A 21,008-nucleotide genomic window follows, 5' to 3' on the forward strand; every position below is an offset into this window, starting at 1 on the left:
ATCATCTACTGACTACGAAATCCTCCCTTTTTTGGCCGTGACGCCTGTGACTATAATTTTTGTCATTCATGGACTGTATAATAACTAAAATATACCAAATTCACTTCCCATATTTATAAAATATTTTTATTGAATGTTGTATCACGTCCAAGGTCATATTTCACTTTTACTGTACCTACTAAAAAAAAGATTTTTGTATTTTTTTAATTAAATTTTATAATTTTTCGTCGAAAGTAACCGTAACCGATTATAACCTATATTAGGTTATTTTTCGGGTATAACCGTAACCGAAACCGGTTATTAAGTTTGGGGGTTATTGCATTCCCTAATGGAAGGCCATTTGCATTCTATCCCATCGAGGGGAATAGGACATACTGAAGGTCCTAAAGTTCTTGGTCGGACTAAGGTTAAGTTCCAGCATCTTTCTATTTACGATAACAAAAATAATGAAAGCCTAAATTGTATATTTCTTAAAAAAACCGGCCAAGTGCGAGTCGGACCCGCGTTCCAAGGGTTCCGTATATTACACAATTTTTAACAATGTATTTTTTATGCGAAACGTGAGTGAAATCTTTAAAAAAAGTATCTTTACAAAATCCGTAGGAGTCGGATCAAAAACTGTAATTAAGTCCGACCCACGCTTGACTGTACATTTCTAATAGGTTTTCCTGTCATCTATAGGTATAGGGTTTACCTTTATTTTGCCGTAAATTTTTCTGCAGATTTTCGTTTCACAGAAAATGTTTCAAGTAATTTCAAATCGCTCTAAAGTAACCTAAACTCCTTTTTTAGCAATTTCAATGAATACTAAGAGTATATGAAAGGTAATTTTGTAAAATAATAATTGTGGAAATTAATATTCTGTGAACTGTAGTGTCGCACAAATAATATTCAATGAATAATAATTCTACAGTCAGTCTTTTATTTTATTTAAAAATCTTTGAATAAATATTCTGAAGTTTAATCAAGTTACAAAATATGTTTCTTTGAAATGAATAATCGAAGAAACAGAATTAATTGTAATAAAAATCTGCGATTCGATTATTCTATGAATGATTTTCTGTATAACAAAATTCTGCATTAAATTTGGCGGTAAAATAAGGGTACACCATAGGTATAGATCTATTTTATGTATTTTTTTCAAAATTTTAGACCCAGTAGTTTCGGAGATAAAGGGGTGGGAATGGTCATTTTATGGCTATTTTCTTAAATAACTTCGAACCTATGTATTTTATAATTATATAAAAAATATGTCCATCTTTGGGTCAATAATTTACATATGTGTACTAAATTTCAACTTAATTGGTCCATTAGTTTCCAAGAAAATAGGCTGTGACAGACGGACAGACAGACAGACACACGAGTGATCCTATAAGGGTTCCGTTTTTTCCTTTTGAGGTACGGAACCCTAAAAATAAAAGATAAGTACTTATTCAACACATGATCGTTACAGATCAGTACTCCACCGAGACTGATATCCAGAAATTCTTCACGGCCCTCGGATCTGGCTCCAAGGACAGCGTGCCTGAAGAGAGCGCGGGTGGTGACGACCAGGTAAAGATAGGCTATGGTTACTACTTACCGTCAGGCGGTATGTTTGCTTGTGTGCCACCGGCGTAATATACCGGGTGTGGCCTGTAACAGGAGCCAATAATTAAAACATGCATTGCACTCCTCAAACGGTGACACTTTTGTTCAACAACTTTCAAAAATTATGAAATATTTCGACTTCCTATTTTTCATACAAAATAAATATTATCTTCAATGGACGCCATCGCCATGCCATATAACTTGTCATGCCTTAAACATAACAAAATTCGCAATACCTACATTGCGTCTTAGAAGAAATTTTAAAGTGTATTAAAAATCAAACCACAAGTTATTTTTAAAAGTTGCTGAACTAATGTTGGTCAGTATGAGGAGTACAAACTACAGTTAAATTTTTTGCTTGTATTACAGGCCACACACGGTAAACAACAATACCGGACCATCGGTAAACGTTTAAACCTAGAAAAGTCTGCAGCGATTTGGATAGCCCACGCAGTGCAAGCGCTATCTATATGTCCTAATTTTATAGAAGTTTGGCGTTTGAAATTAACTCTTGCACTGCGTGGACTATCAAAATCGCTGCAGTCTTTTCTTGGTCTAACTCTATACATTATATCTTTGCAATACGGCTTACAGATTCTTAACTAACAATGTGGAAGAGGTTACTTACATTGTTTATTCGAATGTATTCTAAAGCTGAACCCATTAAGGCTTGGCCACACACAGAGCGCGACGCAGCGCCGCGTCCGCGCCGCGTCCACGCCGCGCGACCGCGGCACACGCTAACAGGTTACCGACGTCAAACAGACTGCGTCCCGCCGGTATCACGCCCCGCTTCTGTCGCGCCCCGCGCCGCGCGGCCCCTTGCGTCCGCGCGGCGCGTGCGCAGCGCTGCGCCGAGCGAACGCGGCGGCCCGCCGCGTCGCGCAAGGTCACATCAGTAGGATCGGACGATAGGCAGCGAGCGGTGCGCCGCGTTCACGCGCGCCTTGAGGGCGTGTTGAGAGCGTGAGGCCGGCGCGATCGGCGCGCGCCCTGTTTGACCAGGCTTCGCGTCGGCATCACGCGGCGCTGCGTCGCGCTCTGTGTGTGGCCAAGCCTTTACCCATTTATCTGAAAAGTGCATATAACAATTTTCTATAACAACAACAACAACACAACATCCATAACAAGTACAACAACAACACACACAACAATAACAACAACACACCACAAGCACAAGTGAATCTGATACAATTGTCTAATCTGCCTTTTTCGTTTTGTCGAGTGTTATATCCACCTGTCTATTTACAGGCCTTCGAGAGGAGCGAGGAGCAGACGATCACCCTCTCCGAGATCTCGGACAGCACCGGTTCCCTCAAGATCACCCCGCTGTCCAAACCCTTCCGTCAGGAACAGCTCAAGCCTGCTGTGAGTAGGGTTACCATGCGTCCGGATTTGTCCGGACATGTCCGGATTTTTGGCCCTTTGTCCGGATTGCGGCTGGACTTGGCATGTGTCCGGATTTTTAGGAATGACCTTATAAAAATAAAATGCGCGCCCGGGGAGGGGCCTACGGGATCGGGCGAAAGGAAAGGGAAAAGTAGATCCACGTCCACGATACAGTACACCGCAGAGAGCAGGGCGCCGCCGGGGTGTCGTTCAAACTACGCCAAATCTCTGCTACAAGAAATGTCCGGATTTTCAGGGTGATGTCCGTACTTTTATCAGGATATTTAATTCTTCCATATGGCAACCCTGTGAGTCCCTAATTCATTAAGTATATGTGGCTTAAAGGCGTCTCTATTGATTCCCAATACGTATTAAGTCATAATGTATTGTTTGACCGCATTTTCGTTAGTCATACTTTGTTTGGCTTAGAAACGAGTAACTTTTCAGGATTGCCATAAAACAAACCTAACCTATCTATAGGATAACCTTACGAAAATCCTGAAAAGTTAATGGTTACAGTTTTAGGACTAATGATAATATGGCAAACAGTACATTATGACTTAAAACTTTATGTGAAACAAAGGGACCCCGTCTTGAAGAGCTGTGAAACCCAGACTTGGTCATGTACAGAGCCTAAAGGGGTATCCAGACCGGACTGACAAAATCAGTCGATTTGTTCAGGAAAATAATTGCCCAATCTCATCTACCGTCCACACGTACACAAATTAAATCACCAATTTGCATTCTACTATGAAAATTGGCATTTTTGTGTCCGCACCTGCTGATGTGATCGGGGAATCAAATTGGTATTTGCGTCTGGCGCCCTGTTCGATCGGAGAATTTCATCAGATTGGCGAAAAATTGTCTCGACTGGATACAACTTAAAGAGGGTAAAAGAAGTAGTAAACATCAATACACAGTGTCAGAATAGGGCAGGTTTAGGACAGGCTTACTACCCTGATATGGGCCTGAACCGGATTCGTTTCTCACCAAGATTACGGAAGTTGGAACGTGATGTAAATGTAGAATAGAGGGCTTCCTACAAAACACTACAGGCTCATTTTGAAGAAAAAACAAATAAATGTAGTAATAGCCATATTTGCTGTCCTGACACGATAATACAGGTACTTGTAAACTGATGTACCTTGTGGATAACTTAACAAGGATATAATTTATCTTTTTACAGGAATGTTACATCTTGGATACGGTTAGCGGCAGCATCTACGTTTGGGTTGGCAAACAGTCTACTGATAAGGTAATAAAAAACAATTCAATATTCTATAGAAACATGTAAGATAAGATACAAGACTGATGTGCCTAAGGAAACTTTCCAAAATTGCGAAATGTTTTGGAAATGTAACGTAGGAAAAATTCGGAAAATTTCTTACATTTTTCTATGAGAATTGAAACTTTCCAATTTTAAATTTAAATTTCCCCTATTTCCTAGTGAAAGTTTCATGAAATATCCGAGAATTTATAGAATATTATATTATGGAAACTTTCTGCAACTTGCACATCTGTATACAAGACATCACATTAAATAATTAACGTATTCATTTGTTTCCTTCAGGAAAAGTCTGAAGCTATGAACAAGGCCCAGCAGTATTTGAGCGCTAAGAACTATCCTAAATGGGTAAGTTTTCATCTGGTACGATACCAGTACCACTGCAACTTTTACTTTTAGGTATAGCAAATTCAGATGTCGGCGGCCGATCGTAAGATCAGGCCATGAATCTAGGATATACCTGGATCTGGCATGAGTGGTGGGGGTAACTGACAGAACGGGATAGTCTTATGTATCTTTCAGTAGGAGTAGCAGCGAAAGAGCTATTATTGTTTGTCCTTGTCACAGTCTCACATTTTATTGGTTCCCCACCTTTTTTTTAGTATTGATAATGGTGGGCAACAAATGAATTCGACCAATCACAGTGACGCATTTGCGTATGTTTTGTCCCTCACGGAGGCACGCGTATATCACTTCTATACAATCCTACCTTCTATGGATCAGGCATATCGTGAAACGTAAAAATCTTTGACTCGTTCCCTGAGTCGACGCGAGACTCCTATTTCTGGGCAGTTTGCCCTTCGGGCATCTGAAGCAACCTAAAGAACCTATCCTACCTATATATTGGTTTCATGTGACTATCGTCAAAACATTACGATCTGCCTGATCTTACGATCGGCCGCCGACACAGACAAATCAAACATTAACCACTATCTTAGACAGCAATCAAGCTACTTTGCACATCATCCTTCAAAAGTAAGATTTATGCTCGTGTAGATGGAACAGTTTTTAGTGTACCTTACCCATGTATTTTCAGCGTTCTCCGAGATAGCCTATTCAGTATTCAGTGGTAAAATCATTTATTTACAAACAAGATATCTACAGAGGTATTACTAAAATAAATTAATAACTAGCTTAAATCTAAAATAGGCCCTTGAGGCATTGTACCAAGGATGCTGGCGGCATTTCCCCGCTGTATCGCAATGCTAGGTAGCCGCCAGCTCTTCGGTCATCAGTTACGTCAGCCCGACGCTTCGCGATTTCTGCGAACATTCAGTTTCTTCTTAACTTGATCGTTAAGGGTTTTTTTAGTTTGTCTCTCAGAAAAACATACTAAACATACTTTTTTTATCAGGTGCAAGTAACCAGAATCCCTCAGGGCACCGAGCCGGCCGCCTTTAAACAATACTTCGCCACCTGGAGAGATGTTGGCATGGCTCACAACCGCTTGGTGAGATCGCTCAGTGGTGAGTACAATTTTCAAATTTGGAACGAGGGAACATGTGGCAATCTGGTGTTTGCCTACTAGTCAAATCAGTTTCTTTTTTCGAACTGTCAAAACGATTTTGTTACTATGGAATTTATATGTAACACTAGCATATATGTGACGTCACAATCAAATTTACTCATAGTTTTATACGGGTTCAAAAATAGAAATGGTGTCTAAAAATAACTGCTGTTTACGTTTCTCTATTACTTAATCTTCTGGTGCTTTATTTCATGCATGGTGTAAAATAATTTATTTTAAGGTCAGGTTGTAATTGATATGCAAATGACCTCAGGGCTTAGAGCGTTTTCACATTGTCCGATCTTATATCAAATGTCGGAAGGAAGTAAAATGTAAGTTATATGTGTTTCTCTGTATTTATTTGTGCATTTAATAAATCATTATTACTTAAAAATAATAAATAACGCAAAAAAGGCGGACTCAATGCCACTGACACTCTCCTGCAGCAGTTTTTGTGATAGGCGCCTTCCGACATCCGATATCAGAAAGGCGCTTCCGACAAATTTATTCATGTCGAAGCCCCGCGTCAGCCGTCGGACCGATAATATTTGTTTGTGTGCGTATGTGTAGGCATAATGCTTGTTGTAGTGTGCTTGACCGCTACAGAGACGGCGCCCGGGCGCGCTCCCGCGGCCTGACAACAGGGATGTAGGACCCTATATTCGATATCGGACAATGTGAAAAGCTCTTAGAAAGACGGACTCTAAGTTTCTTTACTAATATACCAATGAACTGATCTGTACAGATGAAGAGTACTTCAATGGAGACGAAGCGACATCCGCGAAGCGTGCTCGAGTGGTTGGCAAGACTGGCTCCGCCCGCGGCTTTATGCCAGACCAGGGCGATGGCGAATACGTAGTCTACAGGTTAGTATCATCATCATCATGGGTCTCTTCGTTCAGTGGGGACGAAGCGACATCCGCGAAGCGTGCTCGAGTGGTTGGCAAGACTGGCTCCGCCCGCGGATTTATGCCAGACCAGGGCGATGGCGAATACGTAGTCTACAGGTTAGTATCATCATCATCATGGGTCTCTTCGTTCAATGGGGACGAAGCGACATCCGCGAAGCGTGCTCGAGTGGTTGACAAGACTGGCTCCGCCCGCGGCTTTATGCCAGACCAGGGCGATGGCGAATACGTAGTCTACAGGTTAGTATCATCATCATCATGGGTCTCTTCGTTCAATGGGGACGAAGCGACATCCGCGAAGCGTGCTCGAGTGGTTGACAAGACTGGCTCCGCCCGCGGCTTTATGCCAAACCAGGGCGATGGCGAATACGTAGTCTACAAGTTAGTATGATCATCATCATGGGTCTCTTCGTTCAATGGGGACGAAGCGACAAAAAATTGGATGTTTCATACATTTTGCTGGTCTAATGTTGAAATTTCCTATGGGAGAGTCAATATTTTTCCCGCATTTTCGGAGTTGGTCCCATAATAAAAGTTGCTCAGTATGACCTAAACATTAATGGGTCTCTTTCTTTGCCTTGTTTTCTGATACATATTACAAATATTACAATTAATAATTATCTTCTCCAGAATCGAAGGCCTAGAGCTGGCGAAGGCGTACGACTCTGCCTCGCCCGGCACTGAACCCGGCAAGCGTTTCGGCGAGCTGTACCAAGGGGACTCTTACGTCATTCAGTACGAGTACCAGGGAGAGACGGGCCGCGGCCATATTGTGTACTTCTGGCTGGTAAGTTGCCATGATATTTGCTAAGTGCTCTTACTTATGGGCCACCTTTGTAAAGGATAACTCACGTTAGACCGGGCCGTGTCCGGGACGGAGCTAACCGGCGCTTACTTTTCTACGACATGATGTTTTCCATAGAAAACGATGCGCCGGAAGCTCCGGCCCGGACACGGCCCGGACTAACGCAAGTCATCCTTAATACTAATAAATATCAGTCCAACAGAGTGAGATCGAGCAATAGCTAGAATTATACGACTTGGATACCACGTATCGCAACCGGTAGCAAAATTGTGAACAACCGTGATCGACCTAATAGACTAAATTCAGGATAAAACAACCGAATTGTCATGGAAATAATAACGTGTAGGTATCTGTGGAGCATCGGCACATTTTTTTATTTACATACTTAATAGATAAAGGGATAGGTACATTTTATTAATATATTCTCCTTTTCTTCTATCTAGCGTTATCCCGGCCTTTGCCAGGGTCCGCTTTCCTACTTGCTTTCCTCCACTTTGCGCGATCCTGGGCGTCGTCGTCTCGTGTGAGCCCGTTCACGCTCATTCATATCTGCTTTCACGACAGAGCCATCGCTTTTTTGGTCTGACCTGGGGTAATTTTATTAATATCATTTACACTTATTATGTATGTTCGCAGGGCAAAGATTCAACCTTAGACGAGAAGACCGCAGCGGCGATTCAGTCTGTTGGTCTTGACAACGCGGTAAGTCTTTTAGTCTTTTAGCTTGGCCCGACTTTCTGGGCAAACCCACACTAATAGCGTCTCCCGAGCGTCGACGTCTAGTGATATCTATAGCTATTGCTCGACGCAACTGCCCAGCGACGCCATTTTCCATAGCGGTGACTATGACTTCAGGTATTTAAAAAAGAGTAAACAAATACCCTCAAATGGAGTACACTTAAGCCAGTTGAGGGAAGATGAAAACATTACATTTTCAAATAATGTATAGTAGGTTAAAGTCAGATCGTTCAGTGACAGATCCAGGTGGTTTTGTATTTGGTTGGTTAATCAATAAATGTTATAACTACCCGAAAATTTAGAAATTATTAAATTTGTTTTATCCGACGCTCAAAGGATGCTAGAGTTACACCAAGAATATTTTGCAGCGATTTTGATAGCCCACGCAGTGCAAGTGTTATTTACACATCAGAATTTCATAGAAGTTTGACGTTTAAAATGACACTTGCACTGCGTGGGCTATCAAAATCACTGCAGACTTTTCTCGGTCTGACTCTAGTGGGGGTGGCCGTATGATGCCAGATCAGTTGTTAATATTTACTTACTTGGCTTTGTGTTGCAGCAGCTAGGTTGATCTGTGTGAGATGTCCCCAATATTTATTTATTTTATTTATTTATTTTGTTGCAGCTCTCTGGCAAAGCTACGCTGGTGAGGGTACCTCAGGGTGAGGAACCTCAACACTTTCTCAAGATCTTCAAGGGTATGTTTAATATCAGCTCAAGAACTGCAAAGAATGACTCACGTTAGGGCCACCCCACATTTAGCTCTTTCGTCGGCGTCTACAACTCTATGGCCGCTGCTCGACGCAACGTCGACGCAACTGCGCAGCGACGTCATTTTCCATAGCCACAGAATAAATAATAGTACTACCGTACAGAAAGGAAACTTCCTACAAAACCGAAGTTTGACAGCGGTTCAGGGTCGAATCATGCTATCCCTTCCTAATATATGGCACTATCCCTTTCGGCTATTTAGGGTTGTCAAAATTCAAGTGATTATCTTATCTGTGGTCGTGTACGCCAAAGGAAGTCAAGTGGTGCCAACCCTAATAATTGCTCGGAGCAATGCTGAGCCGAGCGGAGCCGAGTTTGACCGATCTCAGGAGTTTCGCACCCCTGCCATAGCGCTGACCAGACGCCGACGCTCGAAAAACGCTAAATGTGGGGTGGCCGTTAGACCGGGCCGTGTCCGGGCCGTTGCTTCCGGTGCATCGTTTTCTATGGAAAGCGTCACGTGATCGCCTGTCATGTCATAGAAAAGAAAAGTAAGCGCCGGAAGTTCCGGCCCGGACACAGCCCGGTCTAAAGTTAGTCATTCCTCGTAAAACTCAAGCCATTTTTTGCGGTTTTGAATTTGGGACTTCCTTTATGGTTTGGGGTTTTATTTACTTTCACCTGACCGTTGGCGTTGTCTGTCTGTAATCAAATCTTGCAAATTAAATTTGATCCACTTCCCGGTTTCCGATTGAGCAGAAATTTTGCATGCATGTATAAATCGGATGACAATGCAATATTATGGTACCATCGAGCTGATCTGATGATGGAGACAGGAGGTGGCCATAGGAACTCTGTGATGAAACAACGCAACCTAACTGTGTTAGGGGTTTTTAGAATTGTCTCGATGAGTATTAGTTGCCTGTCGTAAGAAAAGTACAGTCAGCGATAAAAGCTTGTACCAAAAATGAAATTTTTGCCAAAACCTTATTTTTAAAAGAGTTCAAAACTCAAATTTAATTTGTACTTGGACAAGTACGCGGGGACTTACGAGGTTAACTTTGGTAGTCGACGACATGTTTTGCCATTCGAGCTTCAGTTTTTAAATTGTCAGTCATCTTGTTTGTATTGTAGGTATGTCATTAATTTATCTTTTTCTAAAATGATGGCACAATGTTGTCTTTTTTGATAAATAGAATTTTAAAAATGTCCCCTCCCCCGCAAAAATCGGCAGACTGTTTTATAAAGAAAATGACAGCGATGACATCTCCTTACTGAAGCTCTTAGCGCTGACTAGACGGCGACGCTCAAAAAACGCTATATACCGACCGCTTAAATCATCAGTCCTCGCCTGCGCGGTACGGGGGCGACGGGGAGGGACGACTAAGATGTGGGCGCCGCACGCCTGCCGCCCGCACCTTCCCCGCCGCCCTTAGTCGTCCCTCCCCGTCGCCCCCCTACCGCGCAGGCGAAGACTCATTTAAGCGGTCGGTCTATACAGGGTCATTTTTGGACCATTAGCCATATTGTACGAGGTGATTAGGTAGGTCATACCTACTGAACAACTTTTTCTATGAGACCAACCCCGAAATCGCAAAAAAATTCGGCCTTCCCATAGTAAACGTCGACATCCACTCGACTAAAATGTATGAAATAGCCAAAAAAATTTTGTGATTTCCGAGTTGCTCCCATAGAAAAAGTTGTTCAGTATGGCCTACCTAATCACCTCGCACAATATGGCTAACGGTCCAAAAATGACCCTGTATAGTGTGGAATGGCTATGGTTTAACAATAACGTGTTATTCCATCAGGTCGCCTGGTAACCCTTCTGGGTGGGAAAGCCTCCGGATTCCGGAACTCCAACCAGAAGGACAACTACGACACAGACGGTGTCAGACTGTTCAGAGTAAGTTTAGGATGGTATCCCATCTGTCTATCTTGGTCAGTGGCGGATTTCCCATAAGGCACAGTAGGCCCGGGCCTTGGGCGGCAAGATATTAGGGGCGGCAAATTGTGACAAAAAATTCGCTGATGATAACAAAACAAAAATAACTCAAAATTAGGCCAAGCAACGAATTCTCAAAAAAAGGTACTAGGTCAAGAAATGAATGCTCAAAAAACGTTGTAGAGTGAAATGCTAGGAACTAGGGATGTACCGACTAGTCGCCGACTAGTCGGGAAAGCCGACTATCCGGCCTCATTTGTAGTCGGCGATTAGTCGGCGACTAGTCGGCAAAAATGGCCGATTAGTCGGCACTTTATAAGTGACAGAAAAATAGGGCAAGAAGAAATAAACAGCAAATATTAACCATAAGCATTTCACCTATTTTACCCAAATTCCTATTTAGGGTGCTTACGAAAACTAGTTTGAATCGCGTACTCGCTTTCTTGTCCGATTGTTTGGTAGTCGTATGAAAATATATAGCCTTAGGATTTTTTTATTTAGTTTATTTTTCAGCATTACTAGAGTTAGACCAAGAAAAGTCTGCAGCGATTTTGATAGCCCACGCGATGCAAGTGTTATTTATACGTCATAATTTCATACAAGTTTGACGTTTCAAATAACACTTGCACTGAGTGGGCTATCAAAATTGCTGCAGACTTTTCTTGGCCTAATTCTGTTTATAGTTTGATGAATAGCGCTATTTTTAAGTGCATCTGAACCGAACTTACACGAAACTAATGATTTGGCCGACTAGCCGACTAGTCGGCCGACTAATCGGCCATCCAAGCGCCGATTAGTCGGCTAGTCGGCTAGTCGGCCAAATCAATAGTCGGTACATCACTACTAGGAACACAATTTTTGACTCCGTAACTTTGTTTGGACTAGTTAGGAGGTGAACATATCAAAAGTCCCCGGCTGTAGCCCCGCTGCTGGGGGGTAGAGGGGGGTAAGAAGGTCGAATTTTTTGGTTTTTCATTGATATCTTGGAAACTTTGCGTCTTAGCGACATGACTACTAAGACAAACCGAAAGCTGATAAAATTAGTTACAAGTTATATAGTTAAATTTTATCAGCTTTTGGTTTGTCTTAGTAGTCATGTCGCTAAGACGCAAAGTTTCCAAGATATAAGTGAAAAACAGAAAAATGAGACCTTCTTACCCCCCTCTACCCCCCAGCACCGGGGCTACGGCCGGGGACTTTTGATATGTTCACCTCCTAACTAGTCCAAACAAAGTTACGGAGTCAAAAATTGTGTTCCTAGCATTTCCCTCTATAACTTCTTATTGCTTGGCCTATACCTGTAGAGGGAAATGCTTGAAACACAATTTTTGACTTCGTACCTAACTAAGTATTTGGACTACCTCTAGGTGAACATATCAAAAGTCTCCGGCCGTAGCCTTTGAGCCGGGGGGAGAGGGGTTTGAAGGTCACAATTTTCGGTTTTTCGCTTATATCTCGAAAACTATGCGTTCTAATGACATGATCATTATACAAATGAAAGCTGGTTAAATTTGCTACAAGCTACAAGTTTTTTGATGTCTTGAGGGCCCTCCACACTTGTGCGCGAATCGCGGAGCGAAGCCGCGAACGCGAGTGTGGCGTCGATTTCGCAGATTGTTGACGCCTTCGCGCCTTGTTCCCCGTTTTTAGGGTTCCGTACCTCAAAAGGAAAAAACGGAACGATTTTAGGATCACTCGTGCGTCTGGCTGTCCGTCTGTCACAGCCTATTTTCTCTGAAACTACTGGACCAATTAAGTTGAAATTTGGCACACATATGTATGTTTGTGACCCAAAGATGGATGTGTAACGTAAATAAATGAATTTTAAATATGGAGGCCATATTTGGGGGGTAAATGAGAAAATGTAAAATTAAAGTTTTTCAAACTATATCGTGTTACATATCAAATCAAAGAGCTCATTGTAAGAATCTCAAATATATATTTTTTTATAATTTTAGGATAAATAGTTTTGCAGTTATTCAAGAAAATAGGCAAAAAATGACCATTACCCTCCCCCCCTTATCTCCGAAACTCTGGGTCTAAATACTAGAGATGCCCCGAATAGTCGATTTGGCCGAATACCGAATATTCGGCGACCGAATATTCGGCATGAGATGCGAACATTTTTACGAAAACTGTTCGCCAACAAAGCACAACGTTTGCTAAGATATATTTTTATATTGAACAGAATTAATGAATGTAATTAGCGTCAGTCAAATCAGACGCATGATAAAAATAAAATATTTTGGAATCAACTAATGCTCAAAAACGTGCCTTCGTATTTAACCACTTTCCAAGAAAACATTTTAAATATTAAATATACCTAGTTTTTGGTTATTTTTTGTGAAAATTTTCTTTTTAGGTAGGTGCAACAGATATTCGGTATTCGGCCGAATAGTGGGCAACATTCGGCCGAATACCGAATATTCGGCAAAGTGGCCGAATAGGCCGAATACCGAATAGTTGCCGAATATTCGTGGCATCTCTACTAAATACCTACTAATTTGTCCTTTAAACTTCTCAGGAATTCGCTTGAGGTCAAAAGAAGGAAAAAAATATATATGATTATTATAGGTATAGCAAAAAAATATTTTTCTTGTTTCTTATTTAGATTTTTTGAATATATTTATAGATTTTTAGGTAGGTACATTAAAAGTCAATGCTATTGGTAAAACTGTCACTTAAAATGAATAGGTAAGTATTTGCTTATTTTTTTCGCAAAACCTATGTTCCCATGATCATATCACAAGGACGTGTAGTTTCTGAGATATAAGCGAAAAACCGAAAAATGTGACCTTCAAACCAAACTCCCCTACCCCCGCTCATGGGGACTTTTGATATGTTCACCTCCTAAAGAGTCCAAATAAAGTTACTAAGTTAAAAATGTGTCTGTAAAAATGCTTGATTTCCCTCTATACTTTTTCGTTGCCTGACCTAAATGTAGTCAATATGATGGGCGATGCTGGGAAAGGGGCGGCTACAAGGCCTGGGGCCTAGGGCGGCAAAGACTGCAAATCCGCCACTGATCTTGGTCTAATGTCATTGCGTCTCTCATTAAGCAAAATGTGAGATATATTCTATTTCCATATATCCAGTGGCGAAGGAGCCTCGCGCGAGGCCCCTTCGGCCGGGCACATTGAAAGAAAAAGACCTCGCAGAAAGACTTCGCCCACGGCTAAATTAGTTCACGCTACACCACTGAATATATTATTTAAATTTCGTTTGGCGTTTTCTATAACGATTATCATCTTAGTTAGGCTCCCAGATAGACATTAGTTGCTGAGGGCCTACCGCGCACCGCGTTCAAGTCTTGCCTTTCTGTCGCACTTGTAAATTCGTACGTAAGTGTGAACAGGAGGCAACACGTCGAACGTGGTTCGCTGTAGGCTCTCTGGTTCCTGTAAACTATGCTTTTAGATAGTTTAACTTACCAGATAGATATGTTCTCAATTAAGATGTCGATGACAGATCCACGGAACCAAGGCAGCTGAAGACATGAGGGCGGAACAGGTGCCAGAAGTCACCGCCAGTCTTCAGCCCGAGGATGTGTTCCTGCTGGAGACGCCTAACAAGATCTACGTGTGGCATGGACAGGTCAGAACATGTTCTTTAAAGATAAAAGATAAAAAATAGTTTATTCAAGTAGGCATATTACAATGCGCTTATGAACGTCAAATAAACCTTTACCGGCTCCAACCGTACACCTCTGCCCCGAGAAGATTTAAATCCCCCCTCAATTGGAGAAGGGTATTTCAATATGGGACCGGCAACAAACTCGGCGGGACACATCTTTGCTAGAGATAGACAAAGAAAAGACTGCAGCCATTTTGATAGCGCATGCAGTGCAAGTATTATACGTCATAATGTCTTAAAAGTTTACATTGCGTCAGATCCCAAAAGATGAATGACATGCACGGCTACACTTCTTCTCTTCTGTTTTTCGTAGGTAATTACAACCTATAGGTACCTACACATAACTTCACATAAACACTTATTACTTATAACTTACTAAGGGTCGGTTGCACCAAACTGTTCGTATCGTTAAAGAGTTCGCTAAATTTTTATGTATGGAAAGTTTCATAGTGAAGCGCCGGGGCGCGCCGGCTGACGTTGATCAGTCTGTCAAATGTGGTTGGTGCAACTGGCCCTAAGACCTTTTTAACCGACTTAAGTTTTGACGACCGGTCTGGCCTAGCGGGTAGTGACGCTGCCTATGAAGCCGATGGTCCCGGGTTCGAATCCTGGTAAGGGCATTTACTTTTATTTGTATTATGATACAGATATTTGTTCCTGAGTCATGGTTGTTTTCTATGTATTTAAGTATTTATATATTATATATATCGTTGTCTGAGTACCCACAACACAAGCCTTCTTGAGCTTACCGTGGGGCTTAGTCAATTTGTGTAAAAATGTCCTCTAATATTTATTTTATTTATTTAATATTTATTTAAGTCCTTTTGTACTCAGTTGAATTAAAGATTTAATAAAAATTCTTAATGTTAATTTTAATTAATAATAATTTTTATTTCGCTTAGATCCCTACGTCACAAGCTATAAGCCTAGTGTGGGGATCACTGTACTGCCCCTCTGTAACTCAAGTTATGAATTAAATATATAAATTAAAAAATTAAAAAAACCTAATAAAATCAAATCTCCAGACCTCAAGCGACGTGGAACAACAAGAGGCCGCACAATTTGTGGAAAGAATCCTCGGCGCCGATAAGGAGTTCGAGGTCATCACTCAAGGCAACGAGCCCGACGACTTCTGGTCTTACCTGAGTAAGTGGACATCCCTGAACACTAGACCACAGAATTAATACTTAATAGTACTAGGTACATAAGACTCACCCTCTAACAAAACGCGTCTGTTACGATCAGTACAGATATGGCCGCTAGGTGACGACAGCGCCGCGCGCGGCTTATGGCTAGCCACCAAAATTGGTGTGGAACGGATGTACTTTTAGCTACCTGCAGCAAAGCGACTAAATCGCGAAGTGAGCCACGCCTGAAACGGGGCCTGTGCGCCCATCCCCAGGGAGCCCCGAAGGAAAGACAGACAAAATAGAAGATTATAGTAGAAAAATGTTAGTTTTATTTCGCATTTACTTTCCAAAAGGGCCCCAAATTCTTATGTGCCCAGGGGCACCAGCATAGTTTAAGACGGCCCTGATCGTGATTCACGAACATCTTCTGGTTTACCTACTAGTCGATTATCTCCTTGGCAGTAAAAACTAGAAACTACTGTATTTAAATACGACTTCTTGTCTTGTTTAACTCACAATTCACTATAGACCGACCGCTTAACTGAGTCCTCGCCTACGCGGTACGGGGGACGACTAAGGGTCGGTTGCACCAAACTGTTCGTATCGTTAAAGAGTTCGCTAAATTTTTATGTATGGAAAGTTTCATAGTTAAGCGCCGGGGCGCGCCGGCTGACGTTGATCAGTCTGTCAAATGTGGTTGGTGCAACTGGCCCTAAGGGTGGCGGGGAAGGCGCGCGCGCGGTACCGCTTCCGCCCGCCCCACCCCACCCCACACACACATAGTCGTCCCTCCCCGTCGCCCCCGTACCGCGCAGGCGAGGACTCATATAAACGCTCGGTCTATATCAATCTCCCCTTTCAGCCGGTGATGCCTCACAAGTGTCCAGTACAGAGGCGTGGCGAGAGCGGGTGACCAAACGCCTCGGTGCTGAGCCAAGACTCTTTGATGCCGATCTTTCTGGCAACAGCGCTGTTAGCTTCGAGGAGATCTTCAACATTGAACAGAAGGTAAGACTGCTACCTGTGATCACTCTGAATACCCCTACCTTCAATCCTGAAGCTGAGGGGGTAGCAGTCTGCTGTCATGTCTGGCGAGAATGCCATTAGTTTCAAAGAAATCTTAAACATTATGCAAAAGTTATATACCCTGAAGTGGTACATCACGTATCTGGATGAACCAAGTTGATGCATGGTAAACGTTGAGTTTCTGACGACGATATATGTTAATCAGCAGGTAAGCATCTTGAACGATCAACGCCAGGATCATGCCTATATCCTCTAGGTAACGCTGGAACCCAATTGATGCGGAATAGGGTTTCATCTATTTACACTTTCTGAAAATCTTATATGTGACGTTATCTATGAAAAGAGACCTTATTGTCGATGGCGCTTACGCCATTATTAGCGATGCTCCGATATAATTGCAATGCCGCGCGACGCTGTACGGCGTAAGCGCCATCGACAATAAGGTCCCTTTTCATAGATAATGCCCCATATTATAATATAATTTCTTTATTTAGATATATATAACTATTGGTCACACGGTTTATATCGGCTATCCTCTCTTTTATTTACTCGTAAAAGAAACAATTTAGCTACGCAGAAGTCTTTAAAAAGCATTCCATTCCATTGTACTTGTAAATGTTTAACTTTTGACTCGTGAGAAAGTGTCTTGAACGGTTTTGATTTTTTGGTTAGAGTACACGGTAGGTAAATGAGAATATGATAACATTTTATGAGATTACCAAGTAACATGTATCAAAATTGTATTCGCAGGCTCTACATCAAGACGACGTGTACGTGCTAGACTCGGGTGATGAGCTGTACGTCTGGATCGGCAAGGAGACCAGCGACGCCATGAAGAAAGCTGGCAACCACATCGCTGAGGTATCATCACAGACTATACAAACACCAAATTAAGGATGGTATCGTCTTGGGTTGTCCCATTCGTTTTTCGTCAAGTTCTTAAATTAGTCCTATTCTGCTTTCGTCACGCATTCTACATTGAAAGCCACCGACGATTGTGATGAATGTAGAATGAGTGACGAAAGCAGAATAACCAATTTAAAAACTTGACGAAAAACGAATGGGACGACCCAAGACGATAACTTGAGGTTGACTCACGCTAGACCGGGCCGTTCCCGGACCGTGACCGGTCCGGGGCATCCGATATGTCATTTTCTATGACGGCTGATAGGTGATCACATGGTGCTTTCCATAGAAAACGAAGCTCCGGAATTCTTTATTTCTTTTAATAATATCCAGGATATAAACTTTTCAAACTTTTTGGAAACATTCAACAAATACTTACATATTTTTATTAAACCCTGTAAGGTAGCAGACCAAATTACTACCCAAAAATTCGCTGTACATATACTCACTTAGAGTCCGTCTAAGCTGCATCGACTTTGGGAGATGGTATTTTCATAGGAATATGACATTATGACGATAGAAGCGCTGGTGGCCTAGCGGTAAGAGCGCGTGCGACTTTCAATCCGGAGGTCGCGGGTTCAAACCCCGGCTCGTACCAATGAGTTTTTCGGAACTTATGTACTAAATATCATTTGATATTTCCCTAGTTGCTTTTCGGTGAAGGAAAACATCGTGAGGAAACCGGATGAATGCCAATAGGGCCTAGTTTCCCCTCTGGGTTGGAATGATGGCAGCCGCTTTCGTAAAAACTAGTACCTACGTCAATTCTTGGAATTAGTTGTCAAGCGGACCCCAGGCCCATGAGCCGTGGCAAAATGCCATGATAACGCGAGCGCAAGGAATAAAAATAAATTACATTATGATGACGTAAAAACTGATTATCAACTCACAAGTTATTCTTAGCTCTATACATCTCCCTATACATGGTGTGTCTGACCATGGGGCTTAAATCCAGGGCTTGATTTTACTCGCTAAACTGAGCTACTTTTACTGTGGGACCAACCCCAAAATCAGGGAAAAAATTTTGGCTTTTCCATAGAAAACGTCGACATCTAATCAGCCAAAATGATGAACAAGTGAAAAAAATTTTCGGGATTTCGGGGTTGGTGCCATAGTAAAAGTAGCTCAGTTTAGCGAGTAGAATCGAGCCCTGGATTTAAAGCCCCATAGTCAGACACATACTGTATTCTGTACGTTCTATTAAACAATAAATAAATAAATAATAAATACTTAAATCTTTATTTCCAAAAATACAAACTACAGAGTGTGGCAGGGGTCTCCGCACTAGGCTTCGCCTGTATCGCGGGGTACCAGGAGTACATTAAATAACAGAATTACCTATACAAACATAAAGTCCAGCTTATGGCAAAATAAACTTATTATAACTAACACAATCAATGGTATTTTCCAGGCTTACCTGAGGAAGGTGCGTCACGCCGGGACGTCGGTGGCGGTGGTCATCAAGCAAGATCACGAGCCCGAGCTGTTCAAGGCTGCCTTCGGAGAATGGGACCCTCAGATGTGGCTGGTAAGGACTCTGCCTTGGAACAAAAGTTGGAATAAAGGACCCTGCAGCAAACAGGGAAAATTGAACATGTTGTTCCTCATCGAAAATAGCTTACCATCAGACGGTCCGTCTGCTTGTTTCCCTCCTATATCATAAAAAAGATAGTATAGAAATAGTTACATACATAGAAAATATCCATAACTCAGGAACAAAAGTCTGTAAAAATGACACAATTAAATTCACTTAACAGGATTCGAACCCGGAACTACCTGGGGCCCGTTTCTCAAAAGCTTGTAACTTGTAATACAAGTCATACAAGTGGAAGTTCCTTTCTAACAAAAGCTGTTAAAAAGTGACATCCGCTTGTATTACAAGCATACTTACATCGGGGTTTTCGGTGCGGGAATGATTTCGTGTATTTATAACTTTGTTTATTGTAAAATAATTAGCAAACTATGAATTAAACGTAGGTAGTAAAAGGTCCAAATGTGCTTAGAAATATTAAATTAGTATCGTTTTTAACAGTTTTTAGGGTCCGTACCCAAAGGGTAAAACGGGACCCTATTACTAAGACTTCGCTGTCCGTCCGTCCGTCCGTCCGTCCGTCCGTCCGTCACCAGGCTGTATCTCACGAACTGTGATAGCTAGACAGTTGAAATTTTCACAGATGATGTATTTCTGTTGCCGCTATAACAACAAATACTAAAAACAGAATAAAATAAAGATTTAAATGGGGCTCCCATACAACAAACGTGATTTTTGACCAAAGTTAAGCAACGTCGGGAGTGGTCAGTACTTGGATGGGTGACCGTTTTTTTTTGCTTTTTGGTACGGAACCCCTTCGTGCGCGAGTCCGACTCGCACTTGCCCGGTTTTTACCTGTTATTTGGCTATTGTAAAACATTCCCGCACCGAAAACCCCGATGTATGATTACTAGTTACAATTAACTACAAGCTTTTGAGAAACGGGCCCCTGGCAGCCCAGCCCCCCCCCCCCCCTGCTTCGTAGGAAGAGTCACTAGGGTGTATTGACCTAGGATGATAATTGTATTTTTTTTTCTTTCAGAAAAACAAGAGTTCCGAGGAAGAAATCAACAATGACATTGATGTCGAATAAGAATAAATATTTTAATTAGAGAGCACAAATAATGTGATATAACTATTAAGAGATGTAAACTCATTTTTATAACCTCGTGAAATAAATGTTTCTATAAATACCTACATGTGTTATTTATTTGTTATTTCTGTCCTCTTAATTTAGGTAAGTATATAAAATATCTGGGAGATCGAGCTTTGCTCGGTAAACATATAAAAATCCATAAATGCGCGTTTACCCAGAGAAAAGGCCTAGCTAGAGCGATTTATCGCCCCCGAAAACCCCCACATAGCAAATTTCATCGAAATCATTAGAGCCGTTTCCGAGATGCCCGATAATCTGTTTTTTTAGCATTAGAAAGAACTTCGCAGAAATAACCTTGTGGTCCCAAATCCGGCACTTTTAGCGGTAATAATTTGAAGTCAATTATATGTATTGATACTATTGATGCTACATTAGATAATTCAATAATTATTAACAATTAAAGAGCCTGATAAAAACTGCACGCTTTCTTCTGTGGAGTTCTTTCTAATGCTAAAAAAACGAACTATAGAGTCGGACCAAAAAAAGTCTGCAGCGGATTTGATAGCTCACGCAGTGCAAGTGTCATTTATACGTCATAATTTCATAGAAGTTTGACATTTAAAATAACACTTTCACTGCGTGGGCTATCAAATCCGTTGCAGACTATTCTTGGTCTGTAACTATCATTTCCATATTATACATAATTTATAACCTTAAAAAGCAAAATCTCGAAAAATTGTTCTGTGAGGACATCTGTCACCGTACCCAAGCCGTTTGAAAAATAGTATAAAAAATATGTACACAA

At 41.7% G+C, this 21,008-nt stretch overlaps 1 protein-coding gene across 2 annotated transcripts in view; it reads left to right on the top strand.

The window, feature by feature from the left end:
* Window positions 1-20,300, top strand: part of LOC134677393 (gelsolin-like) — a 42,954-nt gene extending 22,654 nt beyond the window's left edge. For both annotated transcript variants that reach the window (XM_063535845.1, XM_063535846.1), the window contains exons 7-22: window positions 1,454-1,554; window positions 2,842-2,958; window positions 4,166-4,234; window positions 4,550-4,612; window positions 5,619-5,730; window positions 6,517-6,637; window positions 7,310-7,466; window positions 8,121-8,186; window positions 8,851-8,923; window positions 10,748-10,842; window positions 14,350-14,475; window positions 15,540-15,660; window positions 16,507-16,652; window positions 17,421-17,531; window positions 18,988-19,104; window positions 20,150-20,300. In XM_063535845.1, coding sequence (XP_063391915.1) covers window positions 1,454-1,554; window positions 2,842-2,958; window positions 4,166-4,234; window positions 4,550-4,612; window positions 5,619-5,730; window positions 6,517-6,637; window positions 7,310-7,466; window positions 8,121-8,186; window positions 8,851-8,923; window positions 10,748-10,842; window positions 14,350-14,475; window positions 15,540-15,660; window positions 16,507-16,652; window positions 17,421-17,531; window positions 18,988-19,104; window positions 20,150-20,200 — 1,646 coding nt within the window. In that variant the 3' untranslated portion in view covers window positions 20,201-20,300. The remainder of the gene's footprint in view (window positions 1-1,453; window positions 1,555-2,841; window positions 2,959-4,165; window positions 4,235-4,549; window positions 4,613-5,618; window positions 5,731-6,516; window positions 6,638-7,309; window positions 7,467-8,120; window positions 8,187-8,850; window positions 8,924-10,747; window positions 10,843-14,349; window positions 14,476-15,539; window positions 15,661-16,506; window positions 16,653-17,420; window positions 17,532-18,987; window positions 19,105-20,149) is intronic.
* Window positions 20,301-21,008: the final 708 nt, after the last annotated feature.

The sequence above is a fragment of the Cydia fagiglandana genome, chromosome 26, assembly GCF_963556715.1.
Source record: "Cydia fagiglandana chromosome 26, ilCydFagi1.1, whole genome shotgun sequence".
NCBI classification, from domain to species: Eukaryota; Metazoa; Arthropoda; class Insecta; order Lepidoptera; family Tortricidae; genus Cydia; species Cydia fagiglandana.